We start from the raw sequence: 21,493 nt of genomic DNA, 5'->3' as shown, positions 1-21,493 counted from the left end.
TGGAACCCAATCACCACCGAAGACACCATCCGCCTAATGAATTCCATCCACTCTGGCTCGCCAACCGACCCATGTCCACACCACATCTTCAACAAAGCACCCCATCTCCGTGATGTCATCAACTGCTCCTTCAACTCGGCTACTGTAATGGCCGGATTTTCTGCTTAGATGGGATCAGCCCCTAGGGGCCCCTCTAACCCAGCCAGAACGTAACCACATCCCTCCTCAGGACCATCTATCCAGGCACCTGGGGACCTAACTGAGGATGGGGAACTCGCAATATACAAGCTCATATTATTAGAAACACCACTAAATCCATAGGGATACTAAGAATACTCACTGATTACTAAGGATATCCATGCCCTACACCACACTCATACCTTATAGTCTTGCGGCCACTCAGACCCAGACTAATCTACCCTGGGGCAGATATGACACACAATCTGGCGTGTCTACACACGTGGGTCTGCAGCCCCAGTGCTCTCCTTTTCCAAACGGTCTACAATCCGGCAGACCTCCACGTTGGTAATCCCCCCCAACGCTCTCACTTACACACGGCCCGCAATCTGGCAGACCTCCACGCTGGTAATCATCCCCAGCGCTCTCATTAACGCCGTATATCAACGACGACCACATTCCTATGAACACCTTCAGTTTTCTGTCTCTTCACTAAGGGTCTGCTACTACAATAATATTATGGGATAGCCGAATTACTTGGTGTCAACAATTCCCTAGCTCAAGGGCTCCCTGCTCTCCCTATTTATTCAGACTTACCGGATCAGGGGCAGCATCTGTTCTGGCTGTAACATCTGACTAGGAGAAAAAGGTTACCTATGCTTTGGAACAGAAGACACTGTTTACAGGATTATGGGATGGTGTACTAACTTTGTCCCTTAGTTGCAGGTCTCCTATCTCCCTAATTATTCACTATTACTTACCTGATCAGGGGTAGCATCTGTTCAAACAGTAATACCTGACTAGGAAAGGGGATTACCCCTCACTATATGGGGACAAAGATATACACACTATGTGATTGAGTTATTCCTTGATTTAAGCGCTCCTACTCCCTTCTGTTAGAAGACAGGCTAGCTCTATCATAAAAAAAACTCATACACGCTGATTCACTAATTAATGGGGAAGTTTATTGTAACAATAATAAAGTACACATACGCAAAACTATGGGGTCTCTATAACTAGCAGTAACTAACACACCGCTGAAAGAAAAGGATTAGACATACAATTTATCTGCGGGGTAACAGGAACTTTTAACACACCGCTGAAAGGGAAAAGATTAGACATACAATAGCCTAGGGAATAAGAACAAGATTAAGGTGTAAGTGTAAAGGGGACTAGTTCAGACTACCTCACCTATTAGAAGGAAGATTTATCTCTGCCTCTGGTGGGATTAGGGCTCTCTCTGTCTCTCCCTCCTTCACCACATCACCACGCCTCTGGTTCAATTGCTCCAGCTGACAGCCTTCTTTGATGCTCTCTGCACTGCTCTCTCTCCTCATCTTCAGCAATCGTCTGCCTTCTTTCTCCATTCAAGAACTGTACTCTATTCTGCAGCTCCAGCAGACATCCTGTTCTCTCTCCAAGCTGAACTGAGCTCCAAGCTGAACTGAGCTCCAGGCTGAACTGCACACAAGCTGGAATGAACACTCCTCCTTTCCTGCAGCTCGCTATTATGGATTCCTCTCCCCTCATGGAAATTTCCACCAAAGGGCTGCCTCCCACCGAATTCCTGTGCCAGCTCCAAGGCTTCCACGCAACCGCAGTGCGCATCTGCATGTTACGTCTGGGCCCAAGAGAAAAACACATTCCTCGGATAAGAAGCAGTCCTAACTGGATTTTCCTCTAGCACACAACAGCCTTAACTATAAACATTACCTTTACTCTAAAAGCCTCTCAGCTCCATCAAGATGGAGTCCCTCTAGTTCTAGGCCTGAAAGGGATGAAATACCCCTTAGCTCTGTCAGAATACCTACATAAACCATACCAATGTGTAATATAAAGTCAGGACCACAGGATCCAACCTCTACTATAAGCAAAAGTAACAGGCCAAAGCCAATAGGCAATAGATGGCCTCTTCTAGGTCTGGAAGAAAGGGCTTAAAAGGGCCAACACAAGCTAAGAATACCTATCCTAGATGTGAGCAAGATTAAAGTCTACATCACTGCTAAATAGAGCCAAAAACCCTGCCAAGACAGCTACCTTCCCAGAAAGCTGGAAACATGCAAGTCAGCGCCCTCCTGAAGAAACCCACAGCAGACCCCTCTGAACTCAAAAACTACCGCCCCATATCCCTCCTCCCTTTCCCAGCAAAAGTCAGAGAAAGCTGTCAATAGCCAACTCGCCGCCTTCCTCGAATCCAACTCCCTCGATCCCTCACAGTCTGGCTTTCGAGCCAAACACAGCACCGAGACCGCTCTAATCACAGCTACAGACGAAATCCGAACACTACTGGACAATGGAGAAACAGTGGCCCTCATTCTTCTCGACCTCTCCGCCGCCTTCGACATAGTCTGTCATAGCACCCTCATACAACGCCTCAACAACGTCGGAATACAAGGAAAAGCATTGGACTGGATCATCTCGTTCCTCGCCGGAAGAACCCAGAGAGTACGACTTCCCTCATTCAAATCAGAGGCTACCGAAGTCATCTGCGGTGTACCACAAGGATCATCACTCAGTCCCACCTTCTTCAACGTTTACATGAGTCCACTCGCATCCATCGCGCGTCAACACAACCTTAACATCATCTCCTACGCTGACACCCAGCTGATCCTTTCCCTCACCAAAGACCCTAACTCCGCCAAAACCAATCTTCACGAAGGCATGAAAGAAGTAGCCGAATGGATGAAAAACAGCCACCTAAAACTTAACTCAGACAAAACAGAGGTGCTCATCCTAGGATCATCCCCCTCTGCCTGGGACGACTCATGGTGGCCTTCGGCTCTGGGCACAGCACCCATACCCACAGATCACGCACGCAACCTGGGCTTCATCCTAGATTCCTCACTCTCGATGACCAGACAAGTCAACGCAGTCTCATCCTCCTGCTTCAACGTACTTCGTATGCTCAAAAAAATCTTCTGTTGGATCCCCTCCGAGACAAGAAAGACTGTCACCCACGCACTAGTCACGAGTCGACTGGATTACGGAAACACCCTCTACGCCGGAATTACAGCCAAATTACAGAAAAAACTCCAAAGCATCCAAAACGCATCAGCGAGACTCCTTTTGGACATCCCTCGCCAAAATCACATTACCGGCCACCTGAAAGACCTCCACTGGCTTCCCGTCAACAAGAGAATAACATTCCGTCTCTTCACCCACGCACACAAGGCCCTCTACAAACTAGGGCCCGAATGCCTCACTCTATCCTTCTACTCACCCACCCGCCAACTAAGATCCTCCAATCAAGGCCTCGTCGCAGTTCCGCGTATCCAAAGATCCACTATGGGAGGTAGATCCTTCTCCTACTTGGCGGCCAAGACCTGGAACTCACTCCCCACCCACCTCCGCCTTACACAGAACCACATCTCCTTCAGAAAAGAACTTAAAACCTGGCTATTCGATAAATAATGAACCCCATCCCCAAGCGCCTTGAGACCCTCTGGGTGAGTAGTGCGCTATATAAATTCTTGAACTTGAACTCTGTGTGAACTCATGAGGCAAAAGCGATTGAAATGTTCTGCACATGAACCGGTATGGTGATCTAGAGCAAGTGCACCTTTGTCCTCGAATAAGGCCTACTCCCGTATGAGATCCCGTGGACCGTAGACATTAAAACTCCAAGAGAGGGAAGAGGGCACCAGAGGAGGTGTTGCGTCTTTCTGGAGATTGTACAATGTAACCATGCAATTGTGACTTTATTGAACTGTTTGATATTTTATTTTTCTGTGAACTCAAATATCTTTCTTCCTAACTAAAATTAAGTAATGAGCTAGACACAACATTATTGTGTCGGTTAGTTGGCTGCTGAGTTCCGAGTGCTTGCCCCCCTTCTATCTTCATGAGAAGCATTTGACTCCTCGATCTCGCTATCCTGAGAGTCAAGTGCAGAAAGGGATGTATTTGGCCCCCTTTGCAGAGCCACAGTAGGACAGACCCCATGACATTAAAATAAACACTTCACGAAAATTGCGAGAGTTTATCAAATACTATGACATGTTTATGCAATGACACCCTCGTAAACTTAAGCACCATAGACGCACCTGATGAAGTTTTAAATATCACAACCAGGGTGTCCAAGCAGTGATAAATGTGCACTGTTGCTGATGCGTTAGGGGATAGCCCTTTCTACCAGTCTGAGTCAGGACCATGGGTCCTAGTTCTCCGGGGGAGGTACGTTCACCAATGCCCAATCTTTGTAACGCATTTATAAAGTATGACAAATCGAACTGAGGCCAACTTATGAAACTGTAGCAGAAAATGTTTGGAACATAAGTTAAAGCTGTGTTGTGCTAGGTTTCCAGAATAGGAAATGCACATCTCCGGAAGAAGGGAAGGGAGATGTTCCGAAAAATGTCAAGATTAAAGAGCATCTGATTTGAAACTAATCAACAATTCGTAGGTTTAAATTAACTTTAAAAATAGCTGTTCCGTGAAAACGAAGGTAAGTACGTAGAGCGTTGCGTTTAGGACCGAGTATGTATTCCTTTCCTTTAAATGAATAGATAAGGGTAAATCCCTCCTTACTTTGGTTTGATCTTAGCAAAGGCCATAGTCATGTCTATTCCGCTCTTTAATGATTCAATTCAGTTTTGTTAGGTTTATCCAAATTTTATTTATTAAACAAAGAGGAAAGACAGCCGACACGTGTTTCACCCTTTGTGGCAGGTAGCGCCAGGGCTTTCTCAAGGCTGTAAGAGAGGGTACATTGTCAAGAGAAAATATATGTAACAGTTAACCCCAAAGAGGAGAGAAAGAGTGAAGAACAGAGTAAGATGGGTGCAAGAAATGAGCGAGTGAAAGATCAGGTGTTCTAAATTTGTTTAAAATTCATGGAAGAAATTCCGGAGATAATTACGTTTTTTTGGCAAGAGTAAATGCTCTAATCATGATGTGCGCTTGCCTTTCTCGAAAATGAAAGATGGTGACAATAAAGTGCAAGGGGATACCATTACCAAGACTTCATGAGAGAATAGAATATTTCTAATGCTAAGAAAGGAGATTCTTTGTTATTTATTAAGGCTTTGCATTAGGGGTAGTGCATGCAGTCCCGTGTAGGTTCATATGTATTAATCTCTACATGATCCAGAGTGGTGATCAAAATGAGATATTAAGAGTTCGAGAACCGAAGTACCAAAAGATAAAAAAGTAAAATAAGAATGACAACATAATGTGAAAACCTAAATGAATTTGTTTACATTTTTCTAATTTCCTCAGTTTTTCAATTGCACAACTGTTTTGTATCACATTCAATTCTGTAAAGAAATATACAGTTTTAATCAGTACAACTTTGTGCGGTTTGCCATCATGATGTCACATATTTTGCCATATTGCTATTATTCGCTATGACAGATTTAACAGAATATTGTTTAACAGTGCAGAGTGAGGTTAATTGGCGGCAGCATCTCTCCGCTATCACTGTATTCGTGATTCACACGTATCTCAGGGACGCTATGTTTGCAAAACTCCGATGCAGTGTTTTGATTTATACTCTGAATAACCTATGTATTGTATACATTGCGTGACTTGTATCCACAATCTGTAACAATGCGATCATTGGCTAAACATACCACAGCCAGTCCACAGTACTGTCCCGTGTATAGGTAATTGCTCTCTCCCTTTAAGATATGTCACACCACAGTTCACGCCCCCACGTCACTCTCCTAGACTCCTCCCACATGCTGAAGTATATTCCTCTTCTCCACTCGAATGCCAGCTTCCAACAGACCTCTGGATTTATTCCGGTGCCGGCACGCTGATCAAAGGTAAATTAGTCTTACCCCACGTCTTACCGCGCTATCTTTAAAATAGGGATACATCGTAAACCTGGCATTAATCACCCCACTCCTGTTCCTTTCCTTCACAGGACTCTTGCAGGTTTGGCGGATCACAGAGGACCGCCCAGCTCTCCCGGACCTGTATGTATTCTAAGTTTAATACTTATTAACACCCTGAATAACTGACCAAGTGCCCTGATCCCAGGCCTCCCCTTTTTTTTACAGAGCCCTCGTGCAGGTTACGATTCATTCCCTGACGATCATCCCAGATCGCCCCCTAACCTACTTTTTCCAGGTATTTACTACCCTTACTTTCCACGCTCCCACCTCCCCCTCCACCACCAGCACCCGCCCCTTACCCCTTTTTCTTTCCTTGCAGCACCCCCCAAACAAGACAACCCAGTCCTGATGACGATCCTTACTAGCGTGGATCGAAACGCCGTCGACTCTACAGCTTATTAATAGGCGTACTTCTCTAATGTGGTTCTAAAAATCAAAAAATGGAAATGTAATTTTGTATCTGTGATCCCACTTTCTCACATGATCTGGACCACTCACTGTAGATAACTTGCACCTCTTCACAGTGCGCCGTTTCTGCTGTTCACTTTTCCACTTGCATCGCCACCTTCACCACAGTCACTTTTTGTAGAGCACGAAGTTTCTTTGGTTGTCATCTAATTGAATATATGCAGTGCTGCTTATAACTGTATAATACCGACCATGAATTTACACTATAAAACAAGATGATTTACTACCTGGTCTGAAAATTTATAGAGGGTCTCCTTTTTCCCTTGTTAGCAATGCAATGTGCATGCATATCTAACTGACGGTTCATTATTTCCTATTGGGACATTGTTTTTTGATTTACCAATATTTCAACAGTAACCTTTGTTTGGGAACATTTTTGGATTTTGATTCTTTCGGTTTGGGCCGCTCACATTCTATTTTATCTGTGGTATAAGTTTATGATCATTTGTCCTGACCTTTGACCGATGTTTTTACCCTTTAGGCTCCGACCTTGGAATTTGACTTTGAACTTGTGCTTCTAACCAACCAATGCCATTTGCTTTCCGTTATCTGGTTCTGATTTGTGACAGGTGCCTGCGTTGTCCTAGTCGCGACAGCTCTGTCTGTGTGTGTGTGGGGCTCTGTCTGTGTGTGTGTGGGGCTCTGTGTGTGTGTGGGGCTCTGTGTGTGTGTGGGGCTCTGTGTGTGTGTGTGTGGGGGGCTCTGTCTGTGTGCGTGTGTGGGGCTCTGTCTGTGTGTGTGTGGGGCTCTGTCTGTGTGTGTGTGGGGCTCTGTCTGTGTGTGTTCTGTGTGTGTGTGGGGCTCTGTGTGTGTGTGGGGCTCTGTGTGTGTGTGTGTGGGGGGCTCTGTCTGTGTGTGTGTGGGGCTCTGTCTGTGTGTGTGTGGGGCTCTGTCTGTGTGTGTGTGGGGCTCTGTGTGTGTGTGTGTGGGGCTCTGTGTGTGTGTGGGGCTCTGTGTGCGTGTGGGGCTCTGTGTGCGTGTGTGTGTGTGGGGCTCTGTGTGCGTGTGTGTGTGTGGGACTCTGTGTGCGTGTGTGTGTGTGTGGGGCTCTGTGTGCGTGTGTGTGTGTGGGGCTCTGTGTGTGTGTGTGTGTGTGTGGGGCTCTGTGTGTGTGTGGGGCTCTGTGTGCGTGTGTGTGTGTGGGGCTCTGTGTGCGTGTGTGTGGGGCTCTGTGTGCGTGTGTGTGGGGCTCTGTGTGCGTGTGTGTGGGGCTCTGTGTGCGTGTGTGTGGGGCTCTGTGTGCGTGTGTGTGGGGCTCTGTGTGCGTGTGTGTGGGGCTCTGTGTGCGTGTGTGTGGGGCTCTGTGTGCGTGTGTGTGGGGCTCTGTGTGCGTGTGTGTGGGGCTCTGTGTGCGTGTGTGTGGGGCTCTGTGTGCGTGTGTGTGGGGCTCTGTGTGCGTGTGTGTGGGGCTCTGTGTGCGTGTGTGTGGGGCTCTGTGTGCGTGTGTGTGGGGCTCTGTGTGTGTGTGTGGGGCTCTGTGTGTGTGTGTGGGGCTCTGTGTGTGTGTGTGGGGCTCTGTGTGTGTGTGGGGCTCTGTGTGTGTGTGGGGCTCTGTGTGTGTGTGGGGCTCTGTGTGTGTGTGTGGGGCTCTGTGTGTGTGTGGGGCTCTGTGTGTGTGTGGGGCTCTGTGTGGGGCTCTGTGTGCGTGTGTGTGTGTGGGGCTCTGCGTGTGTGTGTGTGGGGCTCTGCGTGTGTGTGTGTGGGGCTCTGTGTGCGTGTGTGTGTGGGGCTCTGTGTGCGTGTGTGTGTGGGGCTCTGTGTGCGTGTGTGTGTGGGGCTCTGTGTGCGTGTGTGTGTGGGGCTCTGTGTGCGTGTGTGTGGGGCTCTGTGTGCGTGTGTGTGGGGCTCTGTGTGTGTGGGGCTCTGTGTGCGTGTGTGGGGCTCTGTGTGCGTGTGTGGGGCTCTGTGTGCGTGTGTGGGGCTCTGTGTGTGTGTGTGGGGCTCTGTGTGTGTGTGTGGGGCTCTGTGTGTGTGTGTGGGGCTCTGTGTGTGTGTGGGGCTCTGTGTGTGTGTGTGGGGCTCTGTGTGTGTGTGTGGGGCTCTGTGTGTGTGTGTGGGGCTCTGTGTGTGTGTGGGGCTCTGTGTGTGTGGGGCTCTGTGTGCGTGTGTGTGTGTGGGGCTGCGTGTGTGTGTGGGGCTCTGTGTGCGTGTGTGTGGGGCTCTGTGTGCGTGTGTGTGGGGCTCTGTGTGCGTGTGTGTGGGGCTCTGTGTGCGTGTGTGTGTGGGGCTCTGTGTGCGTGTGTGTGTGGGGCTCTGTGTGCGTGTGTGTGGGGCTCTGTGTGCGTGTGTGTGGGGCTCTGTGTGCGTGTGTGTGGGGCTCTGCGTGTGTGTGTGTGGGGCTCTGTGTGCGTGTGTGGGGCTCTGTGTGCGTGTGTGTGTGGGGCTCTGTGTGCGTGTGTGTGTGGGGCTCTGTGTGCGTGTGTGTGGGGCTCTGTGTGCGTGTCTGTGGGGCTCTGTGTGTGTGTGTGGGGCTCTGTGTGTGTGTGTGGGGCTCTGTGTGCGTGTGTGTGGGGCTCTGTGTGCGTGTGTGGCTGTGTCCGCGTGTGTGGCTGTGTCCGCAAATACTCTCTACTACTCTCTAATACTCACCTATTGCCATTGTAAATGACAATACCATTTATTTATGAAAAAAAAAGTCATGAGCAATGCCAATAGCTCTAACTTTAATAATGCCGAGACCATTGCATTGTAAATGCTTGTTCCTTTTGTCACTTCTTTTGGTATTGGGTTGCTATGAGATACTCATAACAATAGATGAACACATTATCTCACATAGTTGCATCTGGCTAATTCTTCAATACCGCTCAATGAACACAGGGATATCATCCATGTTTTAATGTGAGTTGGAGAACACACCAATTACATCCCTTGTTTAATAAATATGTTTGGAATTCACATGTATAAGCACGTGCAATGAACACACAGTTCCTGGTTTGTCAATGGTTAGATTGTGTAAACATATATATGTTATTTTTGCAGTTCCACTGATAGAGTTAACAACCTGAAATGCATTGGGAATCCATTTACAGGAGCAGTTAAAATGATGGCATTGTACGAAGCAATGTTATTTGAGCATGATGAGTTGTGTCAATGTTGTTTGTTCTTTCTTATCAGAAGATCTGTGAATGAAAATCACACATCAGGATAAAGCATATGAATAAATGGATGTCTCATTGCATTCAACTTTTTGTTTTATTTACCTTATTGGAAAGAACCCGAGAGGTCTATAGCGGTGTGCATTGTGTTGAGCTCTGTGCACCTTCTTAGAATGATTACATTGTTAACACCTTAATTTAGGAAGGGCCTTACACCAGGTGCGCTCAGACCAATGAATGGATTGATATATCCAGACACACCCTTGGCCGATATCATCCCCAATGTCCAACAGCAGGGACACTAGTTACCTAGTTTTTACCGTAGACCTGTCAGTAGGGTGTCTTATGGGCTTATGTGTATCTTGAACTTGAAGAGGTACACACAAGTACATGGGCAAATACAAATACAGAAACAGAGACTCAGCACTGACTGCAGCCACTCACCCTCATGGTTTTATATTGTTCCTCATCCTTGACCTTAGACTCTAGAATATATTCCTCCTCTTTTTTCAGAAGACACAGCCACTTTTGAAGTTTTACCTGCAGGGATGAGGACAAGAAATGAGTGTAGATCTGTAGAGTGTGGTCTTAATTACAGAAAAGAGTCAGTACAGTACCGGTCACACCTGCCCAGACTGTATGTACCAGTCAAATTATTGTAAGTACCACCCAAACATATCCAGATTGTAAGTACCAGTGGCACATATCGGGATTATAAGCACCAGCCCCAAGTATCACAGACAAGGGTGTCATCTAGTTGGGAGTAGGCCAGAATTCCTGTTCCAGGTAAACTAGCTTCATCAATGGTGTTGCCGTACTTTACCCCCAATCTCCCTAAATAATGTCACCTAACCTCCACATCTTAGGGACCCCCCCCCCGTAGATGGTGGGGGGGCAGCAGACCTAGCAACTCTGGCCTTTGCCCGGTGGAGCTACCTAGCTATAGAGGAGATGGGCTGTGGATCACCCCCTCAGCCATCACCTCCCCAGTCAGATATTGGACAGACTTTCCTTCGTCTCTCTGCCATGTCTCCGTCCTCCCCAGCCATCCGACGAATCAGACAGCTTGTTTTGACTTTCTCATTTAGGTTCTCCTGAATTACTTTCCCCCTTGCAGTTTTTCTCCAGGCAGGTCGCTCCCCCACTCTGCGACAACACCACCTGTTGTGCCTGTGTTTCCCTGCTCGCTGCTGCTGACACTGCAGTGAGTTCGAGGCCCTCATCCACCCACAGGCTACCACTTGAGCCTCATCCCTGGTGGCCAGTGGCTGGCATAGGTCTGCTTGCACTGTACTTCTTTGTTTTACTGCTTAATTGTTTCATTGTTCTCCTCCTTCAGTTTGTCATTGCTTAATTCTGTGCCATGTGCCCTCTTTTGCCTTCTGTCCCCTCGCCGCTTCCGCCATCTTCCCACTGCTGTGCACCCTGCGCCCCCGCGCTGCTTGTACTGTATTGCTTCTTTAACTATAAATTGCTTGTTTTTCCTCCTTCACCCTTGGCTTTTGTGCCCTATGCCCTCTTTTTGCCTTCTGTTCCATCACTGTTCCTGCCCCGTTTTTCCCCACCGCTGTGTCCCCTGCGGCCCCCCTCGCTCGCTCATTCTTACACTCCCTCCTCCGACCTGCTCCTCCCACCCATCTCCCCTTCTTATGGCGGCCGCTGGCGCTCCGAAGGGGCGCCTAAGGCAAGCCCGTTAGCACCTGGACCGCGCCCACCGCCAGAACCCCTGGCCCCCGCGAACACCACGACACCCGACTCCGCTACGATGCCAGCACCCTCCATGCACTCAACACCAGACTATCACACACCTGCTTCCCGAAGCGCACCCAAGGACTCTTCTCCTGCCGGAACTGTAGCTTCACCAGCATCCGCCCCCGCCAAGCCACCCGCCATGACAGAACACAATCCCCTCAGATGCATCCTTCTCAAAACCAGTTCGGCCTGCAGACACGCCGTTGAACTCTGGGACCTACTTGACTCGACCTCCCCAGACGTCCCCTTCCTGACAGAGACCTGGTTGAACCTCTCCTTGGCACTAGACATCGCCAAAGCCATCCCGGATGGCTACAAAATCACCCGCACCAACCACCCGCGCCAATGGAGTAGGAATCGCCATCGTCCACAGGAACACTCTCAGAGTCTCGACCAACACAGACGACTCCCTCCGCACCGCCGAACACCTGCACTTCCAGATCCACATTGATCCCAACACCACCCTCTGAGGAACCCTCGTCTAAAGTACCCCCGGACCCTGACCACAGTACACACGTCCTCGCCTCCACAGACAACATCCTTCTCGGGGACCTGAACTTCCACCTCGAGAAAAACGACCGCAACTCCATCACCTTGATCAACAACCTTTGATTCAGACAGACAACTAATAACCACCACCACCACCCACTTCGCTGGCCACACGCTTGACCCCATCTTCTCCGCAAGCTCCCACATCTCCAACCACACCACCGAACTCCCACCGACCCAGTCGTCCGCAACCTCAGACAATGGATCAACAACTACGCCAACACCCTCGCCCTGATCAAGAAACCCTCCAACAGACACCAGCAAGAAAGGCAACTGGTTCACGGAAAACCTCCAGGCCTCCAAGCAAACCTGCCATAAGCTAGAGAAGAAATGGCACAGCGAACAGACACCAGACTGCCACGCAGGCCACAAGAACGCCACTCGCAAACAGCATCAACTCATCACCTCGCCACCCCCTTCACCATCAACTATTCTACACCTCAAGATGAAGCACAACTAAAAAGAGGAAAAATTACCTTCCATTTTAATCAAAGACATTTGTCACTTTCTCATTGGTCAAGACTGATTTGCATATGGCCATGTCTGAACTGGGGTGGCTTGGTGAGCAAAATAATGGATTAAACCAGGATCTGTGACTGGGGGTGAATGTACTGCCATTGTGCAACATTCCGTCCATCATCTTGTGTGTTTTGGGGCTCCCCAAGCCAGTGACGTACTAAGTGACCAATGCACTGAGCTCCTACTATACTGACCTGAACAGGCACATGCAGGCTCACAGACACTGCAAGGGCCAGTAGAGGCTTCCAGACATTTACCAGTATGCAAGCGCTCTTCCTTTTCCCCACCCTGTCCCTCACCCTGCAACTACCCTTTACAGCGCCCTCTCACTGCATAGAAAGGTAAACGCAATGCAACCAGTTTACCCTCTCACCAAGGATGTGATCACACCTCTCCTACAACAGAAGGAAGAGGACATCTATGCAATTACCCTGTACCACATACGTGTACCATCTTCCCATATCTAGTCCCATTTTGGATTATTAATACACCCTCCTTTACTCTCGCTTTGTTTGCTTCTCCTGAATTCTGTATCGTAATGGGTGGCACTGCGGGCGACAATCATGTGCCTACCCATGGCATGTTCTTGTAAAATATTCAACTTTAAAGAAGTAAAGGTTACAAAATATAACCAAAAGGAAACAACCATCCAACTATGATCGATTCAGTCAATATATTGAAATGGTTCACATCCTACCCCACGAAGTGGTGCAAGTTCATGTAAATAGGTCCCACAAGATCACAGAAATTCCATGTCACCTGCAGAGTACCTCTGGGCTCCATCCTTTTCCCCATAATTGTTAACCTCTACGTGGGATCTCCCGGTTCCATCCTTACAGACAGCAGCATCAAGATCCTTCAGTATGCAGAGGACACTTAACGTCACCTAAAAATATCCTCACCCAACAGAGAATCAAATCCTGACCTGAGAGAAACTCAAGACCGAATTCTTCCTGTATTCTAACATCTCAAAACAATCTGATTTTCATGATTGGCTCTCCAACTTAACCAAGACTTTTACTCCACCTTTGACACAGATGTCTCATTCAAGGAACACATTGCAAACATGACCAAGGAAGCTGGGTTTCTAGTCTATCTTGAAGAAAATGAAGTTGGAAGATGACTTCAGAACAACCGTTCGAGTCCTCTCCCATGTGGATGGAGCCAAGACCCTCCTCAACTGTCTACCCAATACCAAATCAGCACCTATTAAAAGGTAACTTACACAAAGTAGCAAGCACGGCCCATCAAGTCCTTGAACAAATTGAATTTATTTATTTATTTATTTATTTTTTGCACTTATAATGCGCGCAGATACCCACAAAGGGTTTCCCGGCGCCAAGATTGGGAAAGCGCAAAAAGCAACCCGGTCAAAGACCGCGATTATTTATCAAAGAGCCAAGTTTTAACGCCTTTCTTAAAGCTGGCGAGATTTTCCTCCTTACGCAGGGATAAAGGAAGGGAGTTCCAAAGGACTGGTCCCAGATGGGAAAAGGACTTTCCCCCCCCATACGGGCCAGTTTAAATCTAGGAACCACAAAGTTTGCTCCATTTAAAGAACGGAGATTGCGTGCAGGAACGTAGGGCCTAACCAGTTTTTGCAGGTACTTTGGTGCGGTCCCTGCCTTGATCTTAAACATGTAGGTCAACGCTTTGAACCGAACCCGGTTCTCAACTCTCAGCCAATGCAGGTCCTTTAGGTGCTTCGAGATCCTAGCTGTCCTAGGGATCTTACATAGCAGCCTGGCTGCGGAGTTCTGGACCAGTTGAAGCCGCCTAATCACAGCTAAATTGGAACCCAGATATAAGATGTTACCGTAGTCAAGCCTAGATGTAATCAGTGCATTGACTACGGTCTTCTGGGTATCCACAGGCAGCATCCAGATGATCTTCCGCAGCCATTTGAGGATAGTGAAGCACGTACCAGCTACTTTATTGACCTGCTGTTTCATCGATAAAGAATCATCGATGCATACCCCTAAGTTTCTGACCTGGGTTGCCGGGCTGGGAAAAGCACCCAAGGATGGCGGCCAATGGGTATCCTGCCACAGATCTCTTTTTACCTAGGAGAAGAATCTCCGTCTTCTCCCCGTTGAGCTTCAGCTGATTTGTTGACATCCAGCTGAAGACTTCGTGGAGACCTAATTTCAGCGCAGAGGGGGATGAAGGCTTTGAGTTGGTAAGAGAAAAAATAATCTGCGAATCATCCGCATATGTCATGAGTTCTAGACCTACTCGCTCTGCTAAATCGGCGAGAGGGCGGAGATACAGGTTAAAAAATAACGGACTCAAAATTGAGCCCTGAGGCACGCCATGGGGTGAGAAAAAGGTGTCTGAGCTTGCGAGGACGAGATCTGAAACGTCCGGTTGCTCAAGTAAGACGCGATCCAGTCCAGCGTTTTCCCTCCGACACCATCATCACTCAGCCTAGCAAGCAGTCTGTTGTGTGAGATGGTGTCGTAGGCCGCACTTAGATCAAGTAAGACATTGTAAGAATTGTTATCACCGCCACATTAAAAGACCCACACTGGTTCTTCCTCCCAGCCCAGAACATCTTTAAGACCAATTGCAACATTTATAATGCATTCAAGAACAGGACGCCAACTTACCTGGCAAACAAACTATCCAAGTATAGGGAACAACGTTGGACCAGGAGCTTGTCGATCACCAGATTAGAGATAACATAGTAGGAAGAGCAGGAGCCAGATCTATATAGGGTCTGCCACAGAGAGCAAGAGAGCTGGACCCAGATCTATACAGGGTCTGGCACAGAGAACAAGAGAGCTGGAGCCAGATCTATACAGGGTCTGCCACAGAGAGCAAGAGAGCTGGAGCCAGAACTATACAGGGTCTGCCACAGAGAAAAGGGAGCATGAGAGCAGAAGCCAGATCTATATAGGATCTGCCACAGAGAACAGACAACGAGAGAGCCAGATCTATAGAGGGTCTGGCACAGAGAGCAAGTGAGCAGGAGCCAGATCTATACAGGGTCCGCCACAGAGAACAGACAAGAGAATAGGAGCCAGATCTATACAGGGTCTGCCATAGCGAACATACAAGTGAACAGGAGGGAGATCTATACAGGGTCTGCCACAGAGAACAAACAAGAGAATAGGAGCCAGATCTATACAGGGTCCAGTGATAACAACAACAACAACCCGGGAAAACAACTTCACTCGGTAAAGCAACGCAAGAAACCAATAGCCTCAAGGAAACAATGTACCCCAGGGAACGAAAACACAACACAATACCAGGAGCCACAGGGTAACAATGAGAAACAAAGCCCACCCTGGTGGAGCTAAAACAATGCGCACTCCTCCTAACAATGCCTCAGGGGGAATACTTATTAGTTTTGGTTTCCCTGCATGAGAACGGAACAACTCTCCTTCTAAAATGACCTGCAGGAAGGGAAACTTACCATCCTTCTGGTGCGACAGCACTTGGATCAGAAAGGTCCTAACCTCCCATCCCAAGGAACACATACAAATAATTATATGCTCTATTACACAATGATAGAATGACAAAAGATAGAAATTACTAATATGTCACGATAGGCCTTCTTCACACTAACACCTAAGCAATTGCTAAATGCAATCAGTAAAACGTATATAGAACTTATATGTATATAAGTGTATGGAACCTGAAAACAGAACAGGATAGTTTAGGCAATAACAGCTAGAATATAAGAGTCAGTGGAGCACCTCACCAAGTTTCTACACATCCCATTTCCACTTCGGGAGTCCGTTTCTCCAGCCAAAATAGGATTCTCTGCTCCACCGTCACAGCTACACGTCTGTACTGTGATGAACTACCAGAGATCAGAGCCCAGACACCTCCTTTAGTACAAGTGGAAATGTAAGACAAAGCTCCTGTGAGCCTCGCCTCCTTTTCCCATCAGATTCTGTACCACTCCGTACCAAGGCCACAGCTTCAGCTGGCCAGGCGTCTGTTATGACTTCAGAATAGAGTGAGCACATTCCTCCGACAAGAACCGGTCCCCTCTAGTTTGAGACGGGTGAACAACAAGTGGAAAGTAAAATATAGCCTCTCACCTAGAGAGACTTAGAAATTGGCGACAGCTCAGAAAATGGAGTTGTGCAAGCATAGGCCACTATTCCCGCAAAGGAGCAAAACTAGTATGCAAGATGGCATAAGATTATGGCTAAGCCAACAGGCAAGCCCACCATTAAGCAAGTTAAAGTCAGAAACAAGACAGAGAACGTCATCAAGCCCTCCTTTTTAGCCAATTCATATTATATAAGCCTACACAACACTATATTAGATCAAAATATACTGAGATGGTAGTGGGCAACGGTCATAACCGAGCAGATTATCTATAAAAATAGCTCAGTCACTACACAGGGTCTGCCTCAGAGAACAGAAATACACAAGAAAGCAGGAGTCAGATCTATACAGGGCCTGCCATAGAGAACAGGAGCCATATCTATACAGGATCTGCAGGGAGAGAACAGACAACAATCGAGCCGGGTCCAGATCTATAGGGTCTGCCACAAAAAAAAGAAATACACAACAAGAGAGCAGGAGCTAACCCACATATGGTCAGGAGTGAATAGCGGGAAAGGGGGGGTAAGGGTTTTTTAGGGTTTAGGGACAGGTAAAGAAAGGGAGGTAGGCAGTGTTTAGAGTTCATAGGCAGCAGCAATAAAGGGAGTTAAGGCCTTTGCTATGGTTATGGAGCAGGTAGCGGTAAAGGAGGTAATGGTTGAGGGCTGGTAAGGACAAAGGAGGTAATGGCTGAGTGGATAGTAGAGGTAATAGGGGGTCTGCCAGTCCCTGCAGCCAACCCCATAATCTGAATGGTTGGTCGATGGCCGTGTTGAAGCGGCCAGGCCATGTTGCCAACCTCATGAGGCACATGGAAGACCAGTGTACATAGTGGGGGAGGGGGAGGGGGACTGGTCACACGCAGGGTTTGTAAAAGACACACAAATGATGGACGGAGTGAGGAACAATTCAAACATTCACCCCATTCAAGAGATCTGGGTTAAATCCATCATTCTTTTGCTCAACATGCCACCCCAGTTCAGACCAGTGCATCATGGGTATAGTCCAACCCGAACTGCCAAGCCAGGTCATCCCTGGACCGGAAACAAGCATCCTAGGACCGGTTTCTGAGTTTCGCCCCTCATCAGCTAGGATAGCTTGAATCCAGTGGCACAGTTAGACCGGGACCCACGTCTGGGCATACCCGGTGCACTTAGGGCGAGAAAGCAAAAGACACACAATTGATGGACGGAATGCAGAACAAATCAAAACATTCACCCCAGTCAACAGATCAGGGTTAAGTCCATCAGTCTTTTGCAGTTTAGACCTGGCCATATGCAAATCAGTTTTGACCCTATGACTCATGGGAACAGTCCGGACCGAACTACCAAGCCAGGTCCTCCCTGGACCAGAAACAAGGATTTGGGCACAAGGTTGGCCTGTGGACTAAGCCCTGTACCCAGCCCTGTGTTATGCATGCTGAAGCGGTCAACCATCCGGCACGCATGGAAACATGCAGAGGCAGAGTCCACAAAAAGCCAAATCAGGAGAGCAAGCACTAAACCCAAGCAGGGTCTAGGGCAGGAAATCAGCAGTCAGACTGAGAACAGGAAGAGTAGGATACCTTTGTTTTGTAGAGTGTTTCAGATTCTTACTTTTAGTCAGTGACTAATGACTTCCTTCTTTTTGCACATGGCATTCATTCACTGCTCCTCCATTTACCCCCTCTCCTTAGAATGTTTTTAGGGCCAAGTACAACATTTTGGCGTGAATATCTATCCTGATGGAAGGCGAGGTCATGTGTGGTTCACTATAAAGTCCACTGGTTCCCTCCAAACATCTGGGTTCATATATGAATTGTCTCCTGCACATATGTAGTGCTTCTCTTTACTCTAAGGAGTTCTGCACACCGTTGAAGAGAAGGCCAAAGGCCAGAGAAAAGAATATTCGCTGTATCTTAACGGGTAAGTGCTAGACCCCAAGGACTGAAGGATGAACTCAATCCTGCCACTGAAGGCCACCGGAGATACACTGCTTGCGAGGAGGACTTTTGCTGATCTCCCAGACCCCAAGTTCAATGTACAGCAACTTGAAGTAAGGTTTGAGACTCTGAGCTTTCCAAGGCGAGGAGTCTGTAATCAGTGCCCAGCCTGACGTTTATTCATTTCATGAAGGGTCCCCAAAGTCAGCATACTTCATGCAGAACATACTACAGGAGAACTTAACTTAAGAAGATCCAAGTCTGCCGCGCCTGGACCCTGCACTTCCTTTTGGGTCTGTTGAACCCTGCATTGCTGATAAGTCATATGCACCGATGCCCATTTGAACCTGTGTGCTAGACAATGCATTGCCGCATCTCTTCGACTGCCACTTCTGATGCATCTGAGCTTCTGGGCTACACCCTGCCTTACTACACATCACCAAGGACCAAGTGAACTTGTGCACATTCTTTACTGCACCTCTTCTGCTGTGTACCGAAACCATGACTACGTGTGCCACCTGTGTTGCTGCACCTCATTGGTCTTGCTCGATGACCACATGAGCCAGTGTGCTACATCTTCTGCTGTGTCTGAGGACAATGTAAGCCTGTGTGCTACACCCCAAATGTCTGCACCTCTTCGTCTGTCGCTCTTCTGCTGTGCACCATGACCATGTGAGCTTGTGTCTCACACTCTGAAATACTGCATCCATTCAGCTGATTGCCAGACCATATGACTGTGTGCGCCACACCTTGGATTGCTGCACCTCTTAAGATGTGTCCGATGACCACGGCAGCCCATGCGCCACACCCTGAATTGTTGCATCAAGTCTTCTGACACCGACGAACGTTTGAGCTCATGTACTACACACTGCACTGCCACAATGAATCCTTGGAGTATACTTTTTACAGGTTTCTCTTCTGGACCACAGGGTGCATTATGAGAAGTAAACATCGACACACATACATAACGCCCGCCAGCAGACCTGCTATATGAACATAAAGGGTGCCGAGTGACCCATCGAAATGCACTAACATTCCATGTGCTCTGTTGCAGCCTCTTCAAAGGGACACACAGGGTGACCTCAGAGCATCTGCACACACAGCTGGTGCTCTCCGGCTGCCCCTTGATGTGGCTCACCAAGTGACCTAGTGACCTTTAAATTTCCAGACACACCTTGTGCTCTTCACTTGTGTTTATATAAAAAAAAGCACACCCCTCCCCCACCCAAGCCCCCCTTGTCCTCTCCTGCTGGTACCTCATAGTTTGACTTTGCAATCCCTGAATGCCCCCAGAGATACCTTGCACTTCTCTGCAGCCTTCTCTTCAACACTTGCTGAGTGTGTTTTATGCTCCTTGGACTCCTGGCACTCCAAACATTTCATCATTTGATCCTCTGCACAGAACAGCCTCAGCTTCTCTTCGTGTTTATCACATAGGTCCTCCCACGGGGGCTTCTCTGGGGACGAGTGAAGCTGTTTTAACATTTCCACCATGTTCCCGAGTTGCCTGTTGGGTTGGCGGTTTTTCCTAGAAGATGTTGCTCTGCACTGTGGACAGGGGTAGTTTCCACCTCTTCCCTTCCAGCTCTGGGTGATGCAGGAGCGGCAGAAGTTGTGTCCACAATCGATCATCACCGGATCCTTAAAGTATTCCAAACAAATGGAACAAGTGGCCTCTACCTTAAGGTTCCTGAGCTGAGCAGCCGCCGCCATGATGCAGAAATGCAAAATTTCCAAAAAATTTCGCTTCTCTTCCTTTAAAGTTTGGGGCAGACTCTAATTTGCTGGCAGCCTGCTTGTTTCCATTGGTTGCTGCTGAGGACAGTGCAGACTCACATTGGTCGACAGAATGCTTGTTTCCATTGGTTGCTGCTGAGGACAGTGCAGACTCGGATTGGGCGACAGATTGCTCGTTTCCACTAGTTGCTGCTGAGATAGCCAGGCTAGGATTGGTTGACAGCCTACTGGCTCCCATTGGCTGATGCTGGAGATGTGTATAGCCTCTCAAACACGCCTGTCATTTATTGCTTAAAGTTGTGTTCTCAATTGCTAGACACAGAAAACGAAGGAGGAAGACTTTAAGACAAACATTAACAAAGGGAAAATACACGAATACTATAAGATAATGTCGAATAAAAAAATGAACGGGCGGACTGAAAATTAAGAAAATAAGTATAAGGGGCAAAGGATGAAAGAAGAAAATTCAGACCCCAGGGAGAAGAAAACATAATAAATAACACTGTAATGCGGGTAAAGCGGTGACAATGAGGAGGTAAAAGGAAAAGTCCTGGAGAAAGAAACCGTACTGTTTTTTTTAAGAAACATAAAGTTTTATTGAGTTTGTTTACACACTGCACATTGTAAGAATTGTTACAGGACAAGTCCCCTGTGGTATTCTATTACTATGTATGTTTTAGAATTGTACTATGTCTGATAGAATGTTTGTAGTTGTATTGAGAGTTAGTTAGAGAAGCAGAGGAGTTATGAGGGATCGGTCTGGTTTTCCTACCTTTCGTTGTTAATCTGTTCTTCTCCAATAAATCCTGTCTGAAACTTACCTTTGTGCAAGATCATTGCTACATCCCCCTTAACGCAGAGACTGTGTGCACAGCTGCCAAGCAGTGCTTTGTTGCATGTATTATCCGGAATGAAATCCTCCTCCCTCTCATGTCCTCTCTGTCCTGTCCTGCCACCTCTGAGGGGCTCGTGGGGCTCAGGCAGGTGCAGCGCACCCACCCCTGGACTCTGGGGCCCCCTCCAGAGGAGGCAGTGCTGCCCCAGCAGCCATCATGTGAAGTACAGTGTCCTGGCAGTCCGAGCCCGAGGGAGGGCGGACAACTTGTTTATCATCTGAAGGCTGGGGTCCGCGGAGAGGATATTAGAATAGACTCCTGATAGGAGTCAGTCGCAAGGTCACTCAGCCCAAGCAGGGGCGGCTCCACCACAATGGCGGAGGAGCGTCGTCCCACTGGTCAGAGTCAGTCACAGAAAAATAAAATGATATTAAAACAATAATATCATTTTATTTTCCTGTGGCGGGCTCTGTCTTAGTGAGCTTGCGTGTGGGGCCGGGCCATAACAGGCAGGAGTGGTGGGCACTTAGAAGTGCG

General features: G+C 47.9%; 1 protein-coding gene across 1 annotated transcript in view; it reads right to left on the bottom strand.

Annotated features, from left to right (window-relative positions):
- LOC147710246 (E3 ubiquitin-protein ligase TRIM39-like) overlaps positions 1-20,128 on the bottom strand; it is a 109,781-nt gene extending 89,653 nt beyond the window's left edge. The window contains exons 1-2 of the mRNA XM_086920921.1: positions 19,683-20,128; positions 10,022-10,117 (exon numbers count right to left, since the gene is read on the bottom strand). Of these exons, the coding sequence (XP_086777047.1) occupies positions 10,022-10,117; positions 19,683-20,096 (510 nt within the window). The 5' untranslated portion in view covers positions 20,097-20,128. The remainder of the gene's footprint in view (positions 1-10,021; positions 10,118-19,682) is intronic.
- Positions 20,129-21,493: the final 1,365 nt, after the last annotated feature.

The sequence above is a fragment of the Lissotriton vulgaris genome, chromosome 5, assembly GCF_964263255.1.
Source record: "Lissotriton vulgaris chromosome 5, aLisVul1.2, whole genome shotgun sequence".
Classification (NCBI taxonomy): Eukaryota; Metazoa; Chordata; class Amphibia; order Caudata; family Salamandridae; genus Lissotriton; species Lissotriton vulgaris.
This window is presented reverse-complemented; position numbering and strand designations above follow the sequence as displayed.